Source organism: Halichoerus grypus, chromosome X (genome assembly GCF_964656455.1).
Source record: "Halichoerus grypus chromosome X, mHalGry1.hap1.1, whole genome shotgun sequence".
Classification (NCBI taxonomy): domain Eukaryota; kingdom Metazoa; phylum Chordata; class Mammalia; order Carnivora; family Phocidae; genus Halichoerus; species Halichoerus grypus.
The window spans coordinates 118,310,557-118,336,530 of record NC_135727.1 but is presented as its reverse complement, the minus strand read 5'-3'; the positions used below and the strand labels follow the sequence as shown (position 1 = coordinate 118,336,530).

Below are 25,974 nucleotides of genomic sequence, written 5' to 3'. Positions count from 1 at the left end.
CATTATTTACAAGTACGGAATTGTCCCTTTGACGCTGCCCACGTGATATTTCTTTAGTATCTTTGGAAATATGTCTGTTTCTATTGGTGGTCCTTGTGATTATGATGCATTATTCTAGGGAAAAAAAAAAAGACTACCGAAGACTGCATTAGAAAAGAAAACCAAGGGGCACCTGGGTGGCTCAGTCACTTGTGTCCAACTCTTGATTTTGGCTCAGTCATGATCTCAGGGTTGTGGGTCGAGCCCTGCATCGGGCTCCACACTGAGCATGGAGCCTGCTTGAGATTCTTTCTCCCTCTCTGCCCCTCCCCCCACTAGTGCACACACTCTCTCTCAAAAAAAAAAAAAAAAAAAATTAAAAAAAAGAAAAAGAAAACCAAAACTAATTGCCATAAATGCAGTACCGGGTGGGGGGAGGAGGATTAATTACCAAAAGGTTGCATTTTCCCCAGTTTTCTTCTATTTCCTTTCTACAAAAGTGTCCTCCCTCCTTTTCCATTTGTCTTTCTGCTTTATCTGTCGAGTATCTTATTCTGTGTAAGGCTTCCCGGACAAAGTGAAATGGTAAACTGGACTTCAAAAAGAAAAGGATCGGAGAAGAACCAAAAGTCTGTTTGGGGCATAGGAATAAACAGTTGGGCAGAACACGCCCAAATCGTACCCTGGGGAAAAGGTGGGAAAAGAAGCAGAGGGAGACAATGAGACTGGGAGAACAGGGGTCTGGTCAGGATAACAGGTCTGGCAGGTGAAGCCCTCTGGGCCAGTTCTCACTATTCCTGAGGCTGGCGAGCTGCCCAGGTGCTCAGGAGTTCCTCTGTACAGTAATTTCCTAACCAGAATCCTCCTGCTTAGGACCAGCTCTTCCCATGAGAATTAATCTGAAGATAAATTTATCTGACGAGCACTCATAGGTGATCTCTATCCTAGGCTCAGTATGTACATGAAGACCTAGGGCGTGTTTGGGGGAAAGAGGCCTCTTTCCCTGATCCCTTGGAGGAGTTGCAAGGACGGTACCCCTCTCCTCACCTGCACTGTCTGTGGTTTCCTCACTTAACCCCCAGTACCCCTGCAATGGGTTCTTCAGTGCTTGTCCTCTCCCCTAGATGAAACTAAGGAAGCTGAGCAATGCTTCAAAAGATGGCAGGCAACAGAGCTGGCAAGCAAGATAGGTGAAATAATCAGGGTTGGGGGCCAGGGGTCATAGGAGACAGAAAGCAGGTGGGCCTCAGGAGCAGGTGTGCCGAACTTTAATTCTGAGGCCCTGTGGCCAGAAGACTGGAGCTAGGGTGACCTTTTTGACTCATTCCTGAGGCTTTTCTCTGCATTCTTGGAAGGCAGAAGCCCCCCCCCACCCCCCCCCCACCCCCCGCATCCCACTCCCAAGCATGGATGGCCAAGAGTTTGTCCAGGTTGATGAGCGACTGTGTCAGAGAGTGCAAAGAGGTGTGGAGAGAAAGTAAGCTGGTCACAGGCAGATGGTTGGTGTCCTGGGGTCTCCCATCCCTTAGCTTGGGGGCAAAGGTGGTCTCTTTCCATACTGTAAGCGACAGACCTTTCCCCAGCCTTGAGTGCGTTCCTAATGTGAACGCAGCGCTCTGGACTTCCACTCCACCCAGACTCCACTCCTGTCCCCCAGCCCAGGCTCTGCCAGATGCACAGTTTAAAGCTTGTGATGTATAACGCCCCATTTCTCTCTCTGTCTTGCAGCCGTCTCCACCCTGGACATTGAGAGTAAACTGAGCGTATACTACCGTGCACCATGGCACCAGCAGAGAAACATCTTCCTCCCGGCCACAAGGCCGCCCTGCGTGGAGGAGCTGCACCGCCATGCCCGCCAGAGCCTGCAAGCCCTGCGCAGAGGTAACTGGTCCCCGGCTCGGGGGGCTTTTCGGGGAGAGGACTCAGAGCTTGTCCCATCCAGGGGCTGGTCTTTGTCCCATCAGTTCTAACACCTCACCTTGTTATAGCAACTACTTCGAAATGCTCCCTTTTCTACACGGAAATGAAATTCAGGGGTAATATAACCTGCTTATACATATAATTAGAAATAGCATCATGGTCTAAATATGATAATAAAGAGAATTTAAAAGGAAATTTATAATCTTTGCAACATACAAATACCTGGGCATGACTACACTAAAAGACATCATAAAGCAGTCAGATGTTTGTGCCTATCAAAAGTAGGTTTGGATTAAGTAAAGATAATCAGAAGCCATTCTGAACAAAAAGTAGAGGGAAATGAAGGAGAGTTAAGGGGCAGGAGGACACAACCATCAAAACTGGTGCATTCTGCATACATTAAACATGAGCAAAAAAACCACAGGAAAAAAAAACAAAAAGAAAACCCTTTGGGTTATAATTAAAAGAGAATTAGGTTTGACTCAGAAATAGGTTCTAGGCTTTTCCCTGACAAGAAATGCTGGTAGAACACAGGTGGGACCTAGGGCACTATTTGTTTATTCAGGACCCTCCTGTGCCTTGTAGGACAGCTGTCATCCTTGGCTCTCGCCTAGTCATCTAACAACCAGAACCTCCCTCGGGGGATGTGCTCCTGTCGAGAACCGGTGATCAGGTCCATTCTACAGTGGAGCACGTGGAGGCCTAGAGAGGTCAGAAAACTTGCTCAGGGTCACATACCCCATTAGGCAGAGTTCCAAGAACCCGATCCAGGCCTCCAGACCCCCAGCCAGAGCTCTTGTCCTCCTCACCATACGGTGTCCTAGGAAAATAAATATTTCTCTTTCTCTCACAGTCCTGAAAAAGCCAGAGATAGACGCATAGCAGGCAAGGTAGAAGGTAACAGCCTTCTCTTACTTTCCAGTGGCTTAAAACCATTGTAGTTAGGACAAGGAGATTAAAAACGGGCATCACCCTTTTAGAGCCCCCTAAGTTGGGTATCAGAAGTTGGCACACCAGCTTTTTTGGTCTTTAGATTTTTGATGTGGAGACAGATGGTATCTGTACATTCAGTGCCTTTGTTCCAAATTCCCTACGCTCCTTTAAGGAACAGTATTTTCCAAAAGTATTACAATAAAAAAAAAAAAAACATTTTAATGTCACTATGAGGATGGAGAAATGACACATTTGTTTCCAACTTATTTTCTTCCACATGTTTATGACTTTTCCCTTTCTCCATATCCTATCTTCTCCCCCCTTTAACAAAAGAATTAACCTACTAATATCCCTAATGCAACTGTTTCTAAAAACCCCCCTTGGTTATTGGTAGCAGATACTGTGACACCTATAATAGTGATGACCAATATCCTCTAGAAGTATCTCTGGCATTCTTAGTATTCACTTCGATTTTTTAAATTGAGTCACTTCGATTTTGTAGTTGGCTAAAAAGTCCTTCTTTACCAAATTTTTAGTGCAAGCCACCTTCTGGAAATTTTCCTTAACATACTCACCATTCCTTTGCAGCCTCGATAACCCTTCCCATAATATCCTTTGCATCTTCCCAGTCGTGCCACTTATAAGCTTATATCATCACTAACCTCTTATAGGCCTGTCCTCCACCATTAATCCATGAGCAACTCAAGAGCTCTGGATAGTGTCTTATTAATTTTTTTATTCAAATCACTTAGCATGAACCTGACATAGAGTAAGTCCTCAATGAATGTGTGTGTAAGTAAATCAAATTCTGTAGAAAACTGCTTGAGCGTTGAGGGCATAGAATGATGACACAGGAATCTGATCATTCTCACTAGATACTTTCTCTGATCCCATCATCAGAGAGCTTGAGTTATGTTAGCCCTTTAGACATAATTATTTTTATCCTTTTATTATTATTCATAAGTCATCCCTGATTAGATTTTTCCAGATTCAACCAGATAACATTAAGCTGCTTGTAAGCTATCACATTTCACTGTGTTGTCGGGTTTGGACTTAATGACAGAACTGAGGAACAGCAAGTGCCAATATCAATTTGCTCAGAACTTCCTCCTGGGGGCTGAGGGAGGGATAGAATGCCTCCTGGGGTTTTAGAAGGAAGACTGTGGAGCTGCATCTTGTCCTCCACAGACTGGCTTTCTTTGAGGTTGTCTCAACAGCAAATCTTGGGTGTAGTAGTTTTAATAGCACTGCAGAGAGCCATAAACAGGAATTATAGGCATCATAGAATTAAAAACATGCAGTGTGGAATTAAAATTAGAAAGTGACTTTTTTTTTTTAACCTTGTCCAAGAAACAGTAGCTTAGCAGTGCATTCATCAGAATACCACTTCTGCCATCTGGTGGCCATAACTAACACCAGACAACGGCCTTGCTCGGCAGATGCCGCAGTGAGCTTCCCTGGAGGTTCTCTATTTGGACAGCTGGAAGATCCTGGCTTCCACCAGGACTGAGTGGATAATGAAGCCCAGACAAGTAAAGCTGTGGTGGCAGCAGCGCTGTGCTCTTTTTGGAGGTGAGGCTCTAAGGAGAGAGCTGGGAGGACTGAGATCAGAACCTAGAAATTGACTGCTTTCAAGATCTGCTCAGTAGCAAACCCCTCAGCAAAGCCTACTGAGGCCCCAGCATTGTGCTAAACCTGGGATTCAGAGAGCAATAACTAACATCTGGTCCCTGTCCACAGGGAATGCCTGTCTGGTGAAGGAGACAGACAAGTAACCAGGTAATTTCAGCACAGTGCTATGGGCGCTCAGAGGAGAGGCACTAATCATGCCATGGAGCTTCAGAGAAGGCTTCCCAGAGCAAGTTACATCTCATTGGATTTTGAATTATTTAGAATCTGATTCCTCTTTTTTTCCCCTTTTTCTTGGCAATTCTTTATACTCAGAGCCAATAATGGCTTTAAGTGATGCCATTGTTTATGTTTGTAAGACAGGGAGAGAGATTACTAAGTGGCTATAAAGAGATATTTATATTTTCTTTCAAGTTTCAGGGCTGAGGTCTAAGTTCCACTGGTCTAAAGGAATAAGGACCAAAAGTCTACTGCAGTTTTAGACTCTAGCAGATGAATGTTCTCCCCACCACACCGCCAGAAAAAAGTATTATTAGGGAGCTATTAATCTAGCCTGCCTCCTTCCAGCCTAGGGCAAATGAAAGAGAGATTTAAGAAAGTGTAGGAAGGGAGCAACTAAATGGGAAATTGAGTTGATGTCTCCCTCCCAACTCCCTTCCTCCAACCTTTTCCTAACCAGTGACACCTGTATTCTACTCCTCATTATGAATTTTAAAATGTAACTTTTTCCTTGTGCTGCCCATTTAGAAAAGCCCACTGTTTGCTTGCAGAGAAAAAAGGGGGCGGCCCTGGAGGTAGACACTTTAACAAGGAAGACATTTATCTCAAAAGGGATTTCTGATAAACACTGGCTGGGGCGGCAGTTCAGCACACACTACCTATACGGTGACTTTGTATCTTGGTTAGACGAGGAGGCCCCAGGCATGAGTGTGAGCTGCATTTGCAGGCAGGGTGGCCTTTACTGTGGCCAGTGTGTTGGGCAGGGTGTGCTTTGTAGCTCACTGAAACACCCAGAAAGCTAAACTGTGCTCTTGGGTTCTCAGTGATTCTTGTTATGAAGTCAGGACCACTTTATCCCACAAACAGAAATCTCTTGGCTTTCCTCAGAGGTAGCTTTATTCCTAAATCAGACAACTGTCATCATTGGGATTCCTTTACTTTCTCGAGGAGCCTAGGATTTCAAAGCCCTCTGAGTGTTAGGCATGACAGAGCTTAGACGGCTGCAATGGTGTGCTGGTCACAGGCTCTCTAGAAAAGAAAACATAGATAAATAAGTAGATAGATGGCAGGAAGATAAAAGCCCTGATGTGTAACACCCACTAATTTCTGTGATGTAAATACCCCCACCGTGGCCTATTTCAAGCTACCAGTGGCCCGCAGAGTTCCTGACCGCGCAGCAGCCCTGAGCCAGTGTGAGCTGACGGACTCCCAGCCCACCGGATGGCTGGGAGCCTTTGTTCCTGCCACTCCCCAAGAGGCTCTGGCATGCTTGTGCCTGTGATCCACTCCAGCATCAGTGTCAGCAAACCTTCCACCATTATTCTAGACTTTTTTTTGCTCATGTTGTTTTGAAATGAAGCACGTTGAAAATACACTGCTTTTTCCAAACTCAGAGTGAGCCATCTCATACAAAGATTATGAGATGGACCCACTAAAATGTAAGTGCCCATTTACATATTATTGTGAAGTGAAAGTTTAGTTTGGAACCATTCTGAAAATCTTATTTGGTATACAGATGAGCTATATTAGGAAAAACTCACTTTTTTCTAGCCTTTTGCTCACCCTCCCAAGGGGGAAAGAGAAATGGAAGATGCCAAGGATGTTTCTGTATCATTGCTTTCTCTGCCCCCAGAACACCGGAGCCGGAGTGATCGCCGGGAGCAGAGAGCTGCTGTCCCCCTTTCGGTGGCGGCTCCTCCACTGCCAGCCTATCCCCCAGCTCACAGCCAGAGGAGGCGCGAAGTTAAGGACCGGCACTTCTTAACGGTGAGCTTGGTGGCCAGCCAGCAGCCCTGGCCTTGCTCATCGGGAAGCATGAGTGGGTCCTGGGAGTCCATTTCCTTCCTCCTGGTGGAGGAGGCTGGGCCACCTAAGAGAGCAAGTCATGGGCATTTGAGAGCGACTGGATTTTTTTTTACCCCTTTCATTCATGTGTCTTTGGGGGAATAGAGTGGGAATACAGAGGTATTTTTTTTTTTTTTTAGTTAATTGGTTGTACAGTGCAGCAAAGCAATAATAATTAAGGACTCTGAAATTGGGGGAAAATTTTGCTTCAAACACTAGTTTTTCTGTATACAAGCTGAAAGATTTAGGGCAGGTTACTTCTTTGTGCTCAGTCCCCTCATCTGTAATATGGGGATATCAATAGCACCTAGCTCATACAGTTTGAGGGGTAAACGAGATAAGGCATGGAAAGAATGTAGCACGGTGCCTGGCACGGACTTAGACCTCAATAAATGTTCACTGTTACTGGTCAGGTGATGGTGTAGATGACTCGGTGGGGTGGATTGGGAAAAAAAAAACTTACACGATGTGACAAATCACCACTTGAAGATGAGCCCCGTCATCCTTGTATGCTTCCCCTTTCTATAAGGAAGGCCAGTGCTGCAGGGTAACCAGCTACCCCAGTGTCCTCCTCAGCTGGTGATTTCAGCTTTGCCTGGGTGGGTGTGGCTGTAACTCAGCCCAAGCCCCCAGGGATGACTCACAGATGAAGCTGAGCCCAGCTCACAACACCTACAAACATCATCACTACAAGTGTGCTTTCGAAGGCCTTGGTGGGGATAGGTGAGCATTTTGTGCCTCTGAGGAGGGCATCGTTGAAGTGAGGGGCTATGATTTCTGTGGCCAAATCAGCCCATATGGCTGCTGGAATGGCTGGATCCGTGCTCCCTTGTCATTACAATTTGAGGCCCAAAATCTAAAGAAGTTACAAGTGTGGGTCCAAGTTGAGGTTTTTACTTGAAATTAAGTTTCTATGTATAGTAATAAACCCTGCGCCCTTATGGCTTTTACAATACGCAAAACAGATGCAAAATATTTGGACTGCAGGATGCCAAACATCCAGCTGAGAACAGACTTCATCTAAATGAATCTGCATGTTATTACACAGCCAGATAAAACAGTGAGTGATACTGACCAATACATAGATATTTTTCTTACTTGTGGCTGCACCATGGGCTCCATGTCCTTCAGGCTCATCGAGTCTCCTCTGTGCCGTGTCACACTCAACTATGTTGCTGCAGTCCCAGGGATAAGAAAGGAAGGTGAGAGACTCTTAGGGCTTTCTGGGTCTTTATATAGAGCAGTTACACATGCTAGTGATTTGTCATAAAAGCTCCTGCTCAACAAAAGTTTTATTAAGCTCAAATCTGCTTGCTAAAGCATTTGCTTTTAATGAGGCATTTTCTGCATAAAAATGCTAAAAATATTTTTCCATTCATTATAACATGTTTTGTGGCTCATTAAGTTGTTTTTTTCAGGGGGGCGGGTGGGAGAGAATAATGTTGAGCATTTACAGAAATGACATAAAAATAACACCATTTGTCATAATCTGCATAATTTTTAATAATGTCTAAATACCAAAGTAAGGCTATAGGAAAAAGCCTAAAATAATGAACAACAATGAGGGTGCTTCATTTACCCAACAAACATCAATAAGAGGAGGAGTCTAGAGCACACTTATGTAAACCAGAAAGTGTACCCATCTCAAATGATAATCCTTAAGATCTCCCCAATTATTTAGAAATACTGTTTCATTTATTTGATTAAGTTTGGGCCACCAAGTTCATTGGAAGATTTTCCATTCAAGTTATATCCCTCAGACCTGGAGGTGACTCCGAATAGAACACAGTTCTATGCATTAAGCTTACAAGGGCCGAATATTGCTGCCAGAGAAAAGGCTGCAGGTACAGGGACAGGAAATTTGCAACCATACTGCTGGACATTTTCTTAAGACAGCAACAGAAAAAAGCATTCATAATGAGATTCTGATACACAATCTTCCACAACTCTGCAAACTGTCATACTGTAGTCTGGTCATTAAGGGTACAGACTGTGAAGTCAAACTGCCTGGATTTGAATAGCAGCTGTAACATTTATTAGCTGTGTGACCCTGAACAAGTTAATCATTTCAGTGTCTCAGGGATAACAGTGATAGTACCTCATAAGTTTGAAACAAAGACTGAATGTGTTAATACATGTAAATAGTACCTAATGCATAATAAGCACTCAATATGTATGCGACATTATCATCATCATTGTTAATAGCCAATCAAGTTCATGAAGTATCAGTGATATAGTAATAAGATTATGGGTCTAACTAGGTTTAAATCCCAATTTCTTTGGTTGCATGATTTTGAAAAAGTTTTATCTTTGAGTCCCAGTTTCTTTATCTGTGAAATGGGGATAATAACTTCAATTTTACAAGGTTGTTAAGAAGATTTAAAACAGGGTTATGTAAATACAATTAAATCGTGTGTGTATGAAAAAGTGCCTAGGATAGTGCCTAAAACACACAAATATCTGAATCTATATTCATAATCACTTATAATCAAACTCTTACCATCAAATGAAAAGCCTATAACATATACTCACATATAAGACTAGAGGAAGTATAAGTTGTTACACTCTTTCTAGAGGGCAATTTCCCAATATTTATCAAACTGTAAGATATTAAATTATGCTAAGTGAAATAAGTCAGACAAATACCATGATTTCACTTGTATGTGGAATCTAAAAAACCAAAACAAATGAGCAAACAACAAAAGCAGAAAGAGACCCCAAAATACAGAGAACAAACTGATGGTTGCCAGAGGGGAGGGGAGGAGGAGATGGGCAAAATGGGTGAAGGGCAGTGTGAGGTACAGGCTTCCAGTCATGGAATGAATAAGTCATGGGGATAAAAGGTACAGCATAGGGACTATAGTCGATGGTATTGTAATAGCCTTGGATGGTGACAGATGGGAGCGACACTTGCGGTGAGCACAGCATACTGTAGCACAGATTTGTCACATCACTCTTGTACACCTGAAACTAATGTAACACTGTGTCTCAATTCTACTTCAATAAAAAAATGTGGCCAAAAAAAAAAAACTTACAAGATGGGGCGCCTGGCTGGCTCAGTTGGTGGAGCGTGCGTCTCTCAGTGCGTCTCTCAGTCTCGGGGTTGTGGGTTTGAGCCTCACATTGGGTGTGGAGATTACTTAAAAAAATAAAATCTTTACCAAAAAAAAACCCCTATAAGATATTCATACCCTTTGATCCAGCAATTCTATGTCTAGGAATTTATCCCAAGGCAATGCAAAGATTTATTCACCAGGATGTTCACTGAACTAGGAAAAATAGTTACAAATACCTTAAATATCCAACAGTAGGTACTTAATGAATTCTGATATATTCATAGGATAGACTACAGTATCAAAAATAGTGTTACTAAAGAATATTCAATGACATGGAAAATGTATGTATTTTATCAGATTTTTTAAGTAGTGTATAAAATTGTGTATGGTATGAGCTCAAAAATATCTATGAGTGTATATGTGAGTATATATACATACATGCGTAGGAAAAAAGGCTGGAAGGCTATATACCTGTGGTTCCCAAACTGTGTGATGAGGTCCTCCAGGGCACTGCAGTGAAATCCTAAGGGTGCATTGGTATATTTTAAATTTTCAAGAGGTACAGTGTCCTGTTTATATCTGGTGATGACTCCAAAGTAGCCTCATAGCTCTTGCAAGTGGAAAGAGGGGATGCTTGATTTCTTGACATGTAATTTAAATCAGAAGTTCTCCAAGAGGAACACAAAGGAAACTGACCAGCCAATTTAGCTTAAAACCCACTGTCAGCTGAAAATTCAAGGTCTCTCTCACAATTTTAAAGTCCATCTGGGAATCTTCCTCCTTCAAGGGTAGCAAAGGAGATGATCTCAGGCCCAGATGGTTTTCCAGAGGAATTCTAAACCTCCCAAGTCCAGATAATCCCAATGCTCTATAAATTGTTTCAGAGCACTGAAAATAAAATAGAACTTCCCCATTTCTTTTATGAACATTTTATGAAGGTCTGACACCTAAACCTGATAAAGAATGGAAGGGAGGGAGGGAGGGAGGGGGAGGGAATATAGACCAGTATCACTCAGGTTATTAATGCGGAAATAATAAATTAAATGTGAGCAAACAATACCACATTAAGAAGATAATATACCATGACTAAATGGGATTTATTCTAGGAATAGAAGGTTGGTTCAATATTAAGAAATCTATTAGTATCATATACCATATTTAAAGGGAAAAAAACCCCATATGATTATCTCTGTAGATGCCAGAGAGGCCTTAAATAAAATTCAACACCTATTCTTTATAAAAAGACTTGAGAAAATAGGAATTGAGTGGTACTTCATTAACATGATAAAATATACATATCTTAGCCCTAAAGCCAGTCTCTTAAAGGGGAAACACTAGAGGCATTTCCACTAAAATCAGGAACAAGGCAAAGATGCTCACTATTTCTGCTACTAATTAATATTATACTAGAGAGATTAATCAATGCAATTGCACAAAATCAATTACAGGCGTAAGATTTGATAAGGAAGAAGTAAAGCTATATCTAGTTGCAGATGATATGATACTATAGGATTTTCCTGGTAGAGAATCAATGATAAAACTAACTCAAACACTAAAAGAATTCAGTAAGGTAGCAGGATACAAACACACAAAAATCAATAGCCTTCATTTACACAAATGATAGCCAATTAAAAGACCTAGTAGTAGAGAAAACTCCATTTACAGCAATAACAAATAAGATTAAATACTTAGGAATTAATTTACCAGAATGTGCAAAACCTGTATGAGAAAAACTATAAAGCATTCCTAAAAAACACAAAATTAGATTTTCTCAAATGGAAGGATGTCCGCTATTCTTGGAAAGAATGATTCAGCATTATAAGTAGGTAAGTTCTAAGTTAATTTATAAATTTAGCACAATCTCAGTAAAAAAATACCAATAAGCTTTCTTTTAAATGGAGTTAGACCCATTGATACTAAAGTTTTTATGGAAAAACAAACATACAAGAACAGCCAGGAAAACATTGACAAAGGAAACGAATAAGGGGTAAGTAGCTCTACCAGGCATTAAAATATCTTTAAAGCCTTTATAATTACAAAAGTGTGGTACTAAAATATGAATAGAAAAATACACCAGTAGAAAAAAAGAAAAAGAAAAATATGCCACTAGAAAAGAATACAAAGTCCAGAAATCAACCCGAATATATATGAAAACATAATCTATGATAAAGGCAGTATCCCAAAGCACTGAGGCAAAAGATGGGAACTTTTTAAATGATGTTGGAACAACTGGGTAGCCACTTGGTAAAAGAAAAAAATTTCATCAGAGTTTCTCAACCTCGGCATTACATTTTGAGTCCGATAATTCTTTGCTGTGGGGGCTGTCCTGTGCACTGTGCTATGTTTAGCAGCATGCTTGGCCCCTACCCAAGAGATGCGAGGAGCACTCTTCCCCCTAGTTTTTTTTTTTTTTTTTTTTGACAACCCAAAATGTCTCCAGACACTGCCCCAAATGTCCCCTGGGGAGACAAAATTGCCCCTGGTTGAGAACCATGTAATTAGATCCATACCTCACACCAAACACAAGATTAAGCTCCTAATGGATCAGGGACCTAAACAAAAAATGAAACCATACAAGTACTAGAGGAAAATAGGGGTGAATTATTCTTTAACCTCAGTCTATGAAAAGGCTTTCTAACTCTGATTCAAAATACAGAGGCAGTAAAAGCTAAGATTGATAAATCTGAACAGTAAATATTTTTGTATGCTCAAACACCATAAAGTCAAAAGATAAGCAAGAATTGGGAGAAAATATGTGCAATATATACCACAGACAAAGGACTAATATCACTAAGTAGATAAATACCTCTTCAAAATTGAGGGACAAAGAAAGGAACAAAACCCTGGTAGAAAAATGGGGGAAAAGCCTTGAACAGACAATCCAGAAAACACAGAAAAATGTTGCTTAAACTTAAGAAAAACTGTTCAAACTCATAATTAGAGAAATGCAAACAACATTTATGTTGAGAAATCATTTATCACCTAATTAGATTGGCAAAAATTAAACAATATGACAACATAATCTGGTGAAACTGGGGGGAAACAGGCACTCACAAACATTGCTAGTGAGAATGCAAACTTGGTACAACCTATCTGGAGGGGAATTTGGTGATATCTAACAAAACTACGTATACACTTACTTTTCGCCCTAGCAATCCCACTAAACATACACCTCCAATAACACAAAAAGATTAATCATTGCAGTGTTGCTTAAAATCACATTATAAACAACCAAAAGCCTATATGTAGATGGATATATTTACGAGATATTTATCTATGAGTGATATTAGCCCTTTTTCTGTGGCACATGTGCCTGTATTGATGGAATAAACTACAGGACATCCACACAATGGAGTACTATGCAGCTGTAAAAAAAAAAAAAAATGAGGAAGATCTTTATGAACTAATAAGGAGTGATTTCCAGGACATATTCTTAAGTGAAAAAAGCAAAGCCCATGGTTCCAGCACAAGATGGCAATGTAGGAAAGCCCTGAACTGACCTCCTCCATGGAACACACCAAATTGCCTATTAATAGAACAATTCCTCCTGAAGAAGAACTGAGGACTGACTGAACAGCTTCTGAGCAACCAAAGATGGAGAGAACAGCAAGAGAGATAGAGTAACAAAGGAAACCCCTATACTCACACTGTGAACAGCAGTGGGGAGGGATAGTACTGAGGAACTGGGAACAGATCCCTCTGTCCTTGGGCACAGGAAAAAAAAGTCACAGTTTTAAAGAGCAAGTAGCATATAAAAGACACAACACTAGAACTCTGCCAAGCAGTGGAGGAGCTGTGGGAATGTTCTCCAGGTCAGAGCAACTGGAGAACGACACAGTTTATGTTCCCACGTCACCTTAAAAGCCTAGAATGGAGCAGGCTCCAGACTCCATAACAGGTGGGTCTGCTTCTCACAGGGAGCTTGCAACTTCAGCAAGCCAAGGGTCCACAAGCCCATACCAGCCTCAGTTGTGCCAAAGCACAGGAAAAAAAAAAAAAAGCCAAGTTTACAAGGGCCGAATAGCTGTGTGAACACTCTCTTCCCCTCCACCTTAAAAGCCCAGACAGGAACAGGATCTAGATGCTGTAAGTGGTGGGTCTGGATGCTGTAAGTGGTGGGTCTGGATGCCATAACTGGCAGGTCTGGTCATCACCAGGAGCTTTTGACCTCAGCAAGCCCAGGGTCTGCAAGACCACACCAACCTTGGTCACAATGGGACACAGAAAAAAAAAAAAAAGCCATAGTTTAAAAGGGCAGAAAAACAGCTGGAATGCTCTCTCTCCCTCCACCCTAAAAGCCCAGACCAGAATAGGGTTTGGCTCACAGTGAGCTTACAACTTCAGCTAGCCTAGAATCCACAAGCCCACAATAGCCTACAACTACCCTATGGTGCTGGGGCACAGAAAATAGGCCATGTTTTTGTTTTTAATTGAAAAAATTATTTTATTTTTAAATTTGTCTTGTTTGGTTTTTATTTTTGTTCTTTGTGTTTTTTTTTCTTTTCCTCTTCTTTTAAAAAAATGTTTTAATTTTATTATTTTTTTCTTCTTTCTATAAAAAGCCACAGTTTATGGGCGCCTAGGTGGCTCAGTCGTTAAGCGTCTGCCTTCGGCTCAGGTCATGATCCCAGGGTCCTGGGATCGAGCCCTGCATCAGGCTCCCTGCTCCGCGGGAAGCCTGCTTCTCCCTCTCCCACTCCCCCTGCTTGTGTTCCCTCTCTCACTGTCTCTCTCTCTCTGTCAAATAAATAAATAAAACCTTTAAAAAAAAAGAAAGCCACAGTTTAAAAGAGTAACTAACACACAGAGCCACAGTTCCAGCCAGCCAGCAAAAGTCACCAAACACACACAGTCTACAGAGAGGACAACATTCACAAGACCACTCCTTCAAGTTTAGGAGAAGTAGCTTTTCTGCCTAATCCATAGAAACACCAAAAGTTGAGCAAAATGGGGCGAGGAATATGCTCCAAAAGAGAGAAAAAGATAAAAACCTCAGAAAAAAGACCTAAATGAAACAGAGATAAGCAATATGCCTAATAAAGAATTTAAAATAATGATAAAGATAATCAGTGGGCTGGAGAAAAAAGTGGAAGAATTCAATAAGCCCTTCAATAAAGGGATAGAAAATACTAAAAAGAATCCATCAGAGTTGAAGAATACAACTGAAATAAAAAACACTGGATAGAGTCAATAGTAGATTAGAGGATACAGAAGAATGTATCAGCAATCTGGAAGACAGCATAATGGAAAGCACACAAACTGAACAGCAAAAAGAGAAAAGAATTTTTAAAAAAATATTTATTTACCTGAGAGAGAGACAGAGAGAGAGCACAAGCTGGTGGGGAGGAGCAGAAGGAGAGGGAGAAGCAGACTCCCCACTGAGCAGGGAGCCCAATGCGGGGCTCGATCCCAGGACCCTGGGAACATGACCTGAGCCGTAGGCAGACACTTAACCAACTGAGCCACCCATGCGCCCCAAGAAAAGAATTTTTTTTTAAATGAGGCTGGATTAAGAGATCTCTTGGACAATATCAAGTGAACATTCACGATATAGGGGTCCCAAAAGAGAGAGAGAAAGGTGTAGAAAACTCATTTGAAGAAATAATAACTGAAAACTTCCCTAACCTAGGGAAGGAAACAGATATCCACGCCCAAGAAGCACAGAATTCCAAACACGATGAACCCTAGAGGTCCACACCATGGCACACAATAATTAAAATGTGAAAGTTAAAGAGAGAATTTTAAAAGCAGCAAGAGAGAAACAAAAAGTTACCTACAAGGGAAAACCTATAAGGCTGTCAGCTGATTTCTCAGCAGATACTTTGCAGGCCAAAAGGGAGTGCATGATATATTTAAAGTTCTTGAAAGGAAAAAACCTGCAACCAAGAATACTTTACTGGCAAGGTTACCATTCAGATTTGAAGGTGAGTTAAAGTTTCCCAGACAAATGAAAGATAAAGGAGTTTATCACCACTAAATGAGTCTCACAAGAAATGTTAAAGGGACTTCTTTAAGTGGAAAAGAAATAGTTATAATTAGACATAAAAATTATGAATAGAAAAATGTAAAATATGACAACATACATTAAGCGTGGAGAAGGGAGTAAAAAGGGAAGAGAAATTAAGGTTCCTTTTCTTTTCCTGTTTTTATTAGACTGTATTTGAACTTAAATGACCAAACTTCATGATAACCACAAACCCAAAACCTATGATAGATATACAAAAAATAGAAAGCCAAACATAACACTATAGAACCTCATCAAACACAAAGAGAGCAAGAGAAGAAGGAACAACAAAGAACTACAAAAACAACCAGAGAACAGATTTAAAAATGGCAATAAGTACATACCTATCAATAATTACTTTAAATGTAAATGGCCTAAATGTTGCAATCAAAAGATGTAGGGTGGCAGAATAGATTAAAAAAGACCCATGTAGATGTCCAGGAAAGATGGTGGAATAGGAGGATCCTGGGCTCGTCTGTCCCACACACACAACTAGAAAACACCCACATCAGTGTAAATAAACCAGAAAACAACTAGAAGACTGACAGAACATTCTCTCACAGCTAAATGTAGAGAAGAGGCTACATCAAAGAGGATAGGAAGGGCTGAGTTGCAGTGCGGAGCCAAACAAACTGGCAGGACTGTCCACAGGAGGGAGGGACGCCGCAAGCACAAAGAAGGGAGAGGAGAGAACCCTGCACCAGGCACCCTAGGCACAGGGACTGCACTGCAAAAATGAATCCCCATAACATGTGGCTTTGAAGGCCAGAGGGGCCTGGCTTTGCAAGTTTTTACAGTCAGTAGGGCTTAACACCTGGAACTTTAAAAATCAGCAGCTTCAGCCCTGCAGGAGCTGGGAAGGTCACAGGGAACTGAGTCCCCACCCTTAAAGAGACAACATAACAAACAGCCCCACTGAGATACAGCATAGAAGCAATAGTTTGAAAATTGCCTGAGATATACTGGAAGGAGATTTATTTACTAATTTCAAAGCATGTGCTGGAGGGGCAGGGAACTTGGGAGACTTCTCCAAGAACAAAATAGTTGGTGGGTGCCCTTTCCCTCCCCTGCCCCCCGCCTAGATACATGGACACCTGCAGGAACAACCACAGCGCAACACTCTCCACCTAGCTTGCTAACAGCTTGCGTCTGGCCCCCATGCTCTTCTGTGGATCCCCTCCAATCCAGCAGGATTCCACAGTCGTTTTTCTGGGCACCTGCAGCTCCCCACCCACAGCAGACTGGCTCAAACCTCGCTGGCACCACACATCTGGCCCCTGCATTCTCCCTATAGACATGCCCCTTCCAATATGCCCTTGGCCAGAACCCATCCAAAGCAGTGCCAAAGCCTGGCTGTGTGCAAGCAGCCCCAACAGGAGCCAGCACCACTCCAAAGTGACTCCTGGGGAAAATAACCACACACCAGTATGACTGTGGCCCCAGCAATGGGCTGGGGGCAGACATCAGGTCTGACTGCAGGCCCTGCCCACCAATGAAATCTTCTCAGGGCACAACACAGGGAAAGTGACCTGCAGTTTGATGCTACCACAGCTCTGGCAAAAGCCTGATCTAACTCAAGCCCAAGTGGCCCCAGACTGGCCCACTAACAACATAGTAACCAAACCCTGCCTACAACAGGCAAAAAGAGCCATTGGAGACAAATGGACTGAAGGCAAATACAGCACAGCCACAATAGTAGGACCCATGCAACACATATAGGAGACCACCCCTGAAGTGCCAGGTTCTGGTGAACAGGGAATGTTGCACTGCAGGGCACTATAGGACCTCCTCTTCATAAGGCCACTACTTTCAAGAACAGGACACATGGCTGACTTTCCTAACATGGAAAAACAAAACACAGAGAGTTAGACAAAATGAGAAGACCCAGGAATACATCCTGAATGAAAGAAAAGGACAAAACTGAAGCAAGAGAGCTAAACAAAACAGAGATAAGTAATATGCCTGATACAGAATTTAAAGTAATTGTCATAAAGATTCTTACTGGACTTGAGAAAAGAGTGGAGGACCTCAGAGAGACCCTCAACAAAGAGATAGAAAACAAAAAAGAACCAATCATAAATGAAGAACTCAATAACTGAAATTAAAAATATGCTAGATAGAATAAATGGTAGACTAGAGAAAGCAGAACAGATCAGTGACCTGGAGGACAGAGTAATGGAAAGCAATCAAGCGGAATAGTAGAAAAAAGAATAAAAAATGAAAATAGATTAAGGGAACTCAGTGACACCATCGAGCCTAGTAATATTAACATTAGAGGGGTCCCAGAAGGAGAAGAGAGAAAAGGGGGCAGAAAATTTATTTGAAGAAATAATAGCTGAAAACTTCCCAAATCTAGGGAAGAAAACAGAAATCCAGATCCAGGAGGCACAGAGAGCCCCCAACAAAATCAACCCAAGGAGGTCCACACCAAGACATAGTAATTAAAATGGCAGAAAGTAGTGATGAAAAGAGAATTTTAAAAACAGCAAGAGAAAAGAAAACAGTTACATACAAGGGAAACCCCAAAAGGCTATCAGCTGATTTTTCAGCAAAAACTTTGTGGGCCAGAAGGGAGTGACACTGTATACTCAAAGTGTTGAAAGAAAAAAACCTGCAGCCAAAAATACTCTGTCCAGCAAGGCTATCATTCAGACTAAAAGGAGAGGCAGACTTTCCCAGACAAACAATAGTTAAAGGAAACCATGACCACTAAACCAGCCCTATAGAAAATGTCAAGAGGGACTCAACAGTGGAAATGAAAGACCATAAGAGTAAAAAAAAAAAAAAGTAGGTCATTTTTTTTTAACTTAGCAATCTATTGTGGGCATCATATATATTGAACATTGAAATGACCTTGAAAACATTATGCCAAGTGAAAGAAGCCAGAAACAAAAGGCCACATTTAATGCTTCTCTTCTTATGAAATGTCCAGAATAAGCAAACCCAGAGACAGAAAATAACTACTGGTTGCCAGGGTATGGAAGGTGGGAAAGTGAGAAGTGTGGGGATTCTTTGTGAGGTGATGGAAATATTTTGAAATTAGAGAGTGATGATGGTTGTACATTGTGAATACAGTAAAACCACCAAATTAATAAAATGGATTTCATTATAGGATTTTAATAAAAATTTTAAAAAAGAGAAAAAAAAAGTAGGAAGCACAAAAGTAGTAAAAATAAGTGTATCTATAAAAATCAGTCAAGGGATTCACAAAATAAAAAGAGGTAAAGTATGATACCATTTACCCAAAATGTTGGGGGGAGGAGAGTAAAGAATGGGTTCAAACTTAGGTGACTATCAACTCAATATAGAGTGCTATATGCAGAAGATGTTGTATACAAACCTAATGGTAACCACAAATGGAAAACCAGTAATAGATATGTAAAAATGAAGACAAAGGAATCCAAGAATATTACTAAAGAAAGCCAACAAATCATGTGTGAAGACAGCATGAAAGGAGCAGAGAAGAACTACAAAAACAACCATAAAACAAAGTAACAAAATTGCAATAAGCACACACCTGTCAATAATTACTTTGACTGTGAATGTACTAAATGCTCCAATCAAAAGAAACAGGGTGATGGAATGGATAAAAAAGCAAGACCACCTATATGCTGCCTACAAGAGACTCATTTCAGACCTAAAACCATATGTAGATTGAAAGTGAAGGGATGGAGGGGCGCCTGGGTGGCTCAGTTGGTTAGGCGACTGCCTTCGGCTCAGGTCATGATCCTGGAGTCCCGGGATCGAGTCCCGCATCAGGCTCCCTGCTCAGCAGGGAGTCTGCTTCTCCCTCTGATCCTCCCCCATCTCATGCTCTCTCTCTCTGTCTCATTCTCTCTCTCAAATAAATAAATAAAAATCTTAAAAAAAAAAAAAAGTGAAGGGATGGAAAAGCATTTATCATACAAATGGAAGTGAAAAGAAAGCCAGGGTAGCAATACTAATATCGGACAAAATAGACTTTAAAACAAAGACTATAACAAGAGACAAAGAAGGACACTATAAATCATAAAGGGAACAATCCAAGAAGAAGATATAATAATTGTAAATATTTATGCACCCAACATGGTAGCACCCTAATACATAAAGCAGCTAATAACAAACATAAAGCAAATAATTGATAGTAATACAATAATAGTAAGGGACTTTAACACCACACTTACATAAATGGATAGATCATCCAAACAGAAAATGAACAAGGAAACAGTGGCTTTGAATGACACATTGGACCAAATGAATCTAGCAGATATATTCAGAACATTCCATCCTAAAACAGCATAATACACATTCTTTTAAGTGCACATGGAACATTCTCCAGAATAGATAACATGTTAGGCCACATAACAAGTGTCAACAAATTCAGAGACTGAAGTCATACCATGCATCTTTTCTGACCACAATGCTATGAAACTAGAAATCAACTACAAGAAAAAATCTGGAAAGAACACAAATACATGAAGGTTAAATAACATGCTACTAACCAATGATGGGGTCAACCAAAAAGTCAAAGAGGAAATAAAAAAATACATGGAGACAAATGAAAATGAAAACACAACAGTACAAAATCTTTGGGATGCAGAAAAAGCTGTTCTAAGAGGGAAGTGTATACCAATACAGGCCTACATAAAGAAGCAAGAAAAATCTCAACAACCTAACCTTACACCTAAAGGAGCTAGAAAAAGAACAAACAAAACCCAAAATCAGTAGAAGGAAGGAGATAATAAACATCAGAATGGAAATAAACAAAATAGAAACTAAAAAAAATAATAATCACTGTAACCAGGAGCTGGTTCTTTGGAAAGATCAACAAAATTGATAAACCTTTAGCCAGACTCATCAAAAAAGGCGGGGGGGACTCAAATAAACAAAATCAGAAATAAAAAAGGAGATATAACAACCAACACCACAGAAATACAAAGGACTAAAGGAGAATATTATGAAAAAGTATACACCAACAAATTGGACAACCTAAAAAAAAATGGATAAATTCCTAGAAACATATAACCTTCCAAAACTGAATCAGGAAGAAATAGAAAACTGAACAGACTGATTATCAGCAATGAAATTGAGTGTGTAATCAAAAAACTCCTAACAAACCAAAGTCCAGCATCAGATGGTTTCACAGGTGAAGTCTACCAAACATTTAAAGAAGAGTTAATACCTATTCTTCTCAAACTATTCCAAAAAATAGAGGAGGAAGGAAAGCTTCCTGATTTATTCTGAGGCCAGTATTACCCTGATACCAAAACCAGATAAAGACACTACAAAAAAAGAGAACTACAGGCCAATATCTCTGATTAACATAGATGCAAAAATACTTAACAAAATATTAGGAAACAGAATCCAACAATACATTAAAAAAATCATTCACTATGATCAAGTGGGATTTATTCTAGGGATGCATGGATGGCTCACTATTTATAAATCAATATGATACATCTCATCAACAAGAGAAAGGAAAAAAACCTTATGATCATTTCAATAGATGCATAAAAAGCATCTGACAAACTATAACATCCATTCATGATAAAAACCTCAACAAAGTAGGTTTAGAGGGAACATACTTAAACATAAAAAAGGCCATATATGAAAAACCCACATCTAGCATCATATGCAATGGGAAAAAAACTGAGAGCTATTCCCTCAAGGTCAGGAATAAGACAAGAATGTCCACCCTCACCAATGTTATTCAAAATAGTACTGGAAGTCCTAGCCACAGCAATCAGACAACAAAAAGAAATAAAAGGCATCCAAATTGGTAAGGAAGAAATAAAACTTGCATGATTTACAGATGACATGACACTATATACAGAAAACCTGAAAGACTCCACCAAAAAACTACTAGAACTGATAAGTAAATTCAGTAAGGTTTCAGGATACAAAATCAATATACAGAAATCCACTGCATTTCTATACACTGATAATGAAGTAGCAGAACGAGAAATTAAGAAAAAAGTCCCATTTACAATTGCACCAAAAATAATAAAATCCCTAGGAATAAACTCAACTAAGGAGGTAAAAGAGCCGTGCTCTGAAAACTATAAAGCATTAATGAAAGAAATTGAAGATGATACAAATGAAGATATTCCATCCCCATGAACTGGAAGAACAAACGCTGTTAAAATGTCTATACTATCCAAAGCAATCTACAGATTTAATGCAAATCCCTATCAAACTGCCAGAAGCTTTTTTTCATAAAACTAGAACAAATAATCGTAAAACTTGTATGGAACCACAAAAGACCCCAAATAGTCAAAAGCAATCCTAAAAAAGAACAGAACAGAGCCTTGGTGGCTCAGTCGTTAAGCATCTGCCTTCGGCTCAGGTCATGATCCCAGGGTCCTGGGATAGAGCCCTGCATCGGGCTCCCCGCTCGGCAGGAAGCCTGCTTCTCCCTCTCCCACTCCCCCTGCTTGTGTTCCCTCTCTCGCTGTCTCTCTCTCTGTCAAATAAATAAATAAAATCTTTAAAAAAAAAAAAGAAAAAAAAAACAGAACTAGAGGTATCACAATCCCAGATTTCAAGATATACTACAAAACTATAGTAATCAAAACAGTATGGTACTGCCACAAAAAAAGATAGATAACAGAACAGAGAGCCCAGAAATAAACCCACGATTATATGGCCAATTAATCTTCAACAAAAGAGGCAAGAATATGCAATGGGAAAAAGACAGTCTCTTCAACAAATAGTGCTGGGAAACTGGACAGCTACATGTAAAAGAATGAAACTGGACCATTTTCTTAAACCATACACAAAAATAAACTCAAAGGGATTAAGGACCTAAATATGAGACCTGAAACCATAAATACTGTAAAAGAGAGGACAGGCAGTAATTTCTCTGACACCGGCCATAGGAACATTTTTCTAGATTTGTCTCCTGAGGCAAGGGAAACAATAAACTATTTGGACCACCTCAAAATAAAAAGCTTCTGCACAGCAAAGGAAACACTCAACAAAACTAAAAGACAACCTACTGAAGATATTTGTAAATGGCATATCCAATAAAGGGCTAGTATCCAAAATATATGAAAAACTTATATAACTCAAAACCAAAAAATAAACAATCCAATTAAAAATGAGCAGAAGACCTGAACAGACATTTCTCCAAAGCAGACATATTGATGGCCAACACAGGAAAAGATGTGCAACATCACTAATCATCAGGGAAATGCAAATCAAAACCACAATCACCTTATACCTGTCAGAATGTCTTAAAATAAAAGACAAGAAATAACAAGTGTTGGCAAGGATGTGGAGAAAAAGGAACCCTTGTGCACTGTTGGGAATGCAAACTGGTGCAGTCACTGTGAAAAACAGTATGGAGGTTCCTCTAAAAATTAAATTAGAATTACCATATAATCCAGTAATTCCACTACTGGGTATTTACCCAAAGAATACAAAAATACTAATTCGAAAAAATATATGCACCCCTATGTTTACTGCAGCATGATGTACAATGGCCAAATTATGGAAGCAACCAATTGTCTGATAGACAAATGGATAAAGAAGAGGTGGTATATATATACATTACTCAGCTATAAAAAAGAATGAAATCTTGCCATTTGCAACAACATGGATAGATCTAGAGGATATAATGTCAAGTAAAATAAATCAGAGAAAGACAAATACCATATGATTTCACTCATACGTGAAATTTAAGAAACAAAACAAACGAACAAAGAAAAAAGAGACAAACCAAAAAACAAAATCTTAACTGTAGAGAACAAGCTGATGGTTACCAGAAGGGAGGTGGAGGGGGGTGAAGGGGATTAAAGAGTGCACTTGTCATGCACTTGTCATGCACTTGTCATGCACTTGTCATGATGAGCAGCACTGAGTAGTGTATGGAATTGCTGAATCACTATATTGTACACCTGAAACTAATATAACATTGTATGTTAACTATACTGGAATTAAAATAAATTTAAAATTAAATTAAAAAAGGGGCACCTGGGTGGCTCAGTCGTTAAGCATCTGCCTTCGGCTCAGGTCATGATCCCGGGGTCCTGGGATCGAGCCCTGCATCAGGCTCCCTGCTCCATGGGAAGCCTGCTTCTCCCTCTCCCACTCCCCCTGCTTGTGTTCCCTCTCTCACTGTGTCTCTCTCTGTCAAACAAATAAATAAAATCTTTTTAAAAAATTAAATAAAAAAAATAAAAATAAAAACAGCATACATAGTAAAAAAACACAAGATCCATCTACATGGAATATCACACAGCCACAAAAAAGGATGGCATCATGCCACCTGAGACAGTATGGATGGACCTACAGGATATTATGCTAAGTGAAATAAGACTAAGAAAGACAAATGCCATATGATTCCACTCATAAGGGGAATCTAAAAAAAACACCAATAAATGAATTAACAAAAAGCAGAATCAGACCTATAAATACAGAGAACAAACTGATGGTTGCCGGAGGGGAGGGCTGTGGGGGATTGGGCAAAATGGGTGAAGAGGAGAGGAAGATACAGGCTTCCAGTTATGGAATGAGTAAGTCATAAGAATAAAAGGGACAGCCTAAGGAACACAGTCAATGATACTGTAATAGCAATATAATAATATGATGGTAGCTACACTTGTGAACATAGCATAATGTATAGACTTGTCATATCACTAAGTTGGTGTCAACTATACTCAAATAAAAAATTTAAACATAAAGTTAAATATCTTTTTAAAAAAAGAGGCAAAGCCCAAAAGAATGTCTATTGTATGCTACCCTTCATGTTAGAAAAAAGGATATAGAAGAAAATATACAGGTATTCACTTACTTGTGTAAAAGAAATAGTCTTTAAAGAAAGAGTCAATTCTGCTATAACACAATATATTCATCCCTAAAAATCTCCACACTATGCAAAATTCCACAATAAAAACCAGAAGGTTTATGGGGAACACAAGGTACAACACTCAATAAACTTCTTCTATCACACACACACACACAACACACACAGGAACCTAATAAAAAAAAGCAGTAACACAATTTTAGACGTTAAATAGTTAAGAAATATAATACAATAAACATATCACTTTCCCTAGAAAAAGCCCTTAAGTTTGCTTGTGGAATGGGGATCAGGATGGCTGTAGCTTGTGAATTGGTGCAAAGGGGTGGAAGGTTGTAACCCCAGGTGTGGATGAGCGTGGCTTCTAAGACACGGGTGAACCAGGGGAACTCAGAGATGTCTGAAGTATGTGCATTTTACGTATTCTTACCCAGCTCAGGTCAGCTGGGTGCATGTTCTGGATTCACCTAGAATTGCTCATGTGTGAAACTGTCCATAAGCAAACATGAAATTCGCATGAAGCTCAAACCGTACTCTAAGATGTATCAATCACATTGGCACAAACCTGCTTTTTCAAAACAAGCGTTATCGCAAAACTGTACAGGAAGGACAAATCAGAAACTAATGAGATTGTTTTACCAACAGGGGTTAAGTGGCAAGAGACTAGAAAGAATGGGGGATGGGAAGGAGATAGTAGAGTCGAGGGAGTGACTCTTCTCTGAGTATATTTTTTGGGTAGGTCTAACTCTTAGAACCCAGGTAAGTTTTTACATACCAGCTCCCCCAATAAATGAATAATATGAACCAGAATGTGAGGAGAACCCAAAATGAAAAGCAAACAGTAACAAATAAACCTAACTATATTTCAAATGAATATCATAATCACACTGAAGGAGGTGGGAAAGAAAATAGCTAAACCTAAGTAACTCTGGAAAGAAGTGTTTTTGTTTTGTTTCATTTTAACCAAGAATATTTATTGATGGATTGATGAATATAATTTTAAATAGAACAATAAGGCACAACCATGCATTCAAACAGTTTTCAAACACCAAAAGAGGGAAAAGCCATAAACTTAGGAACTTTAAATAACCAAGTCAAAGAGCCTCTGAGGTACTGATAGATAAGTATCAGACAATTCTTCCCTTTTGTATGATTCCTATATTACATCACTTGATCACAAAGCCAGAATGATACTTCTACAGAATTCCTCATTCATTTATACTTTAACCATCCCACCTGGCTGCTCCTCTGTTCCCCATCCCTCTCCCTTTCCTTTGCAGTGATATTCTTTAGCCATTCCCTTCCTAAGGAATTGTGTGCACATCTTCCTTCCAAAGCAAGGAAACAAACAAGCAAGTGATGAGTCAGGGGAAGTTAGCCACGGGCAGATATATGAATGAACAGACTTGGACATTAAGATGGCAACTGCCTGATTCAGTGAGGTCTTTAAGCTGACTTGGGCAAATAAGCTGCTCTGGCTTGCTGAAAGGTCTATAATGCCACATCGTATTGTGCCACCAACGCCAGATCCCATGTTTCTAAGAGATTAACAGTAATCTAAACAAGGAGGTAGGTAGTCAATGTAACCAGGCACCTAATGTGACAAT

At 40.1% G+C, this 25,974-nt stretch overlaps 1 protein-coding gene and 1 long non-coding RNA gene across 3 annotated transcripts in view; one reads left to right on the top strand and one right to left on the bottom strand.

The window, feature by feature from the left end:
• The window catches only part of NHS (NHS actin remodeling regulator), a 348,136-nt gene that overhangs the window by 290,432 nt on the left and 31,730 nt on the right, over positions 1-25,974 (top strand). For both annotated transcript variants that reach the window (XM_078064708.1, XM_078064707.1), the window contains exons 2-3: positions 1,708-1,860; positions 6,314-6,447. In XM_078064708.1, coding sequence (XP_077920834.1) covers positions 1,708-1,860; positions 6,314-6,447 — 287 coding nt within the window. The remainder of the gene's footprint in view (positions 1-1,707; positions 1,861-6,313; positions 6,448-25,974) is intronic.
• The window catches only part of LOC118539088 (uncharacterized), a 53,522-nt gene continuing 33,107 nt past the window's right edge, over positions 5,560-25,974 (bottom strand). Inside the window, exons 3-4 of the long non-coding RNA XR_013444687.1 lie at positions 7,624-7,700; positions 5,560-5,709 (exon numbers count right to left, since the gene is read on the bottom strand). This is a non-coding gene — a long non-coding RNA (uncharacterized LOC118539088). The remainder of the gene's footprint in view (positions 5,710-7,623; positions 7,701-25,974) is intronic.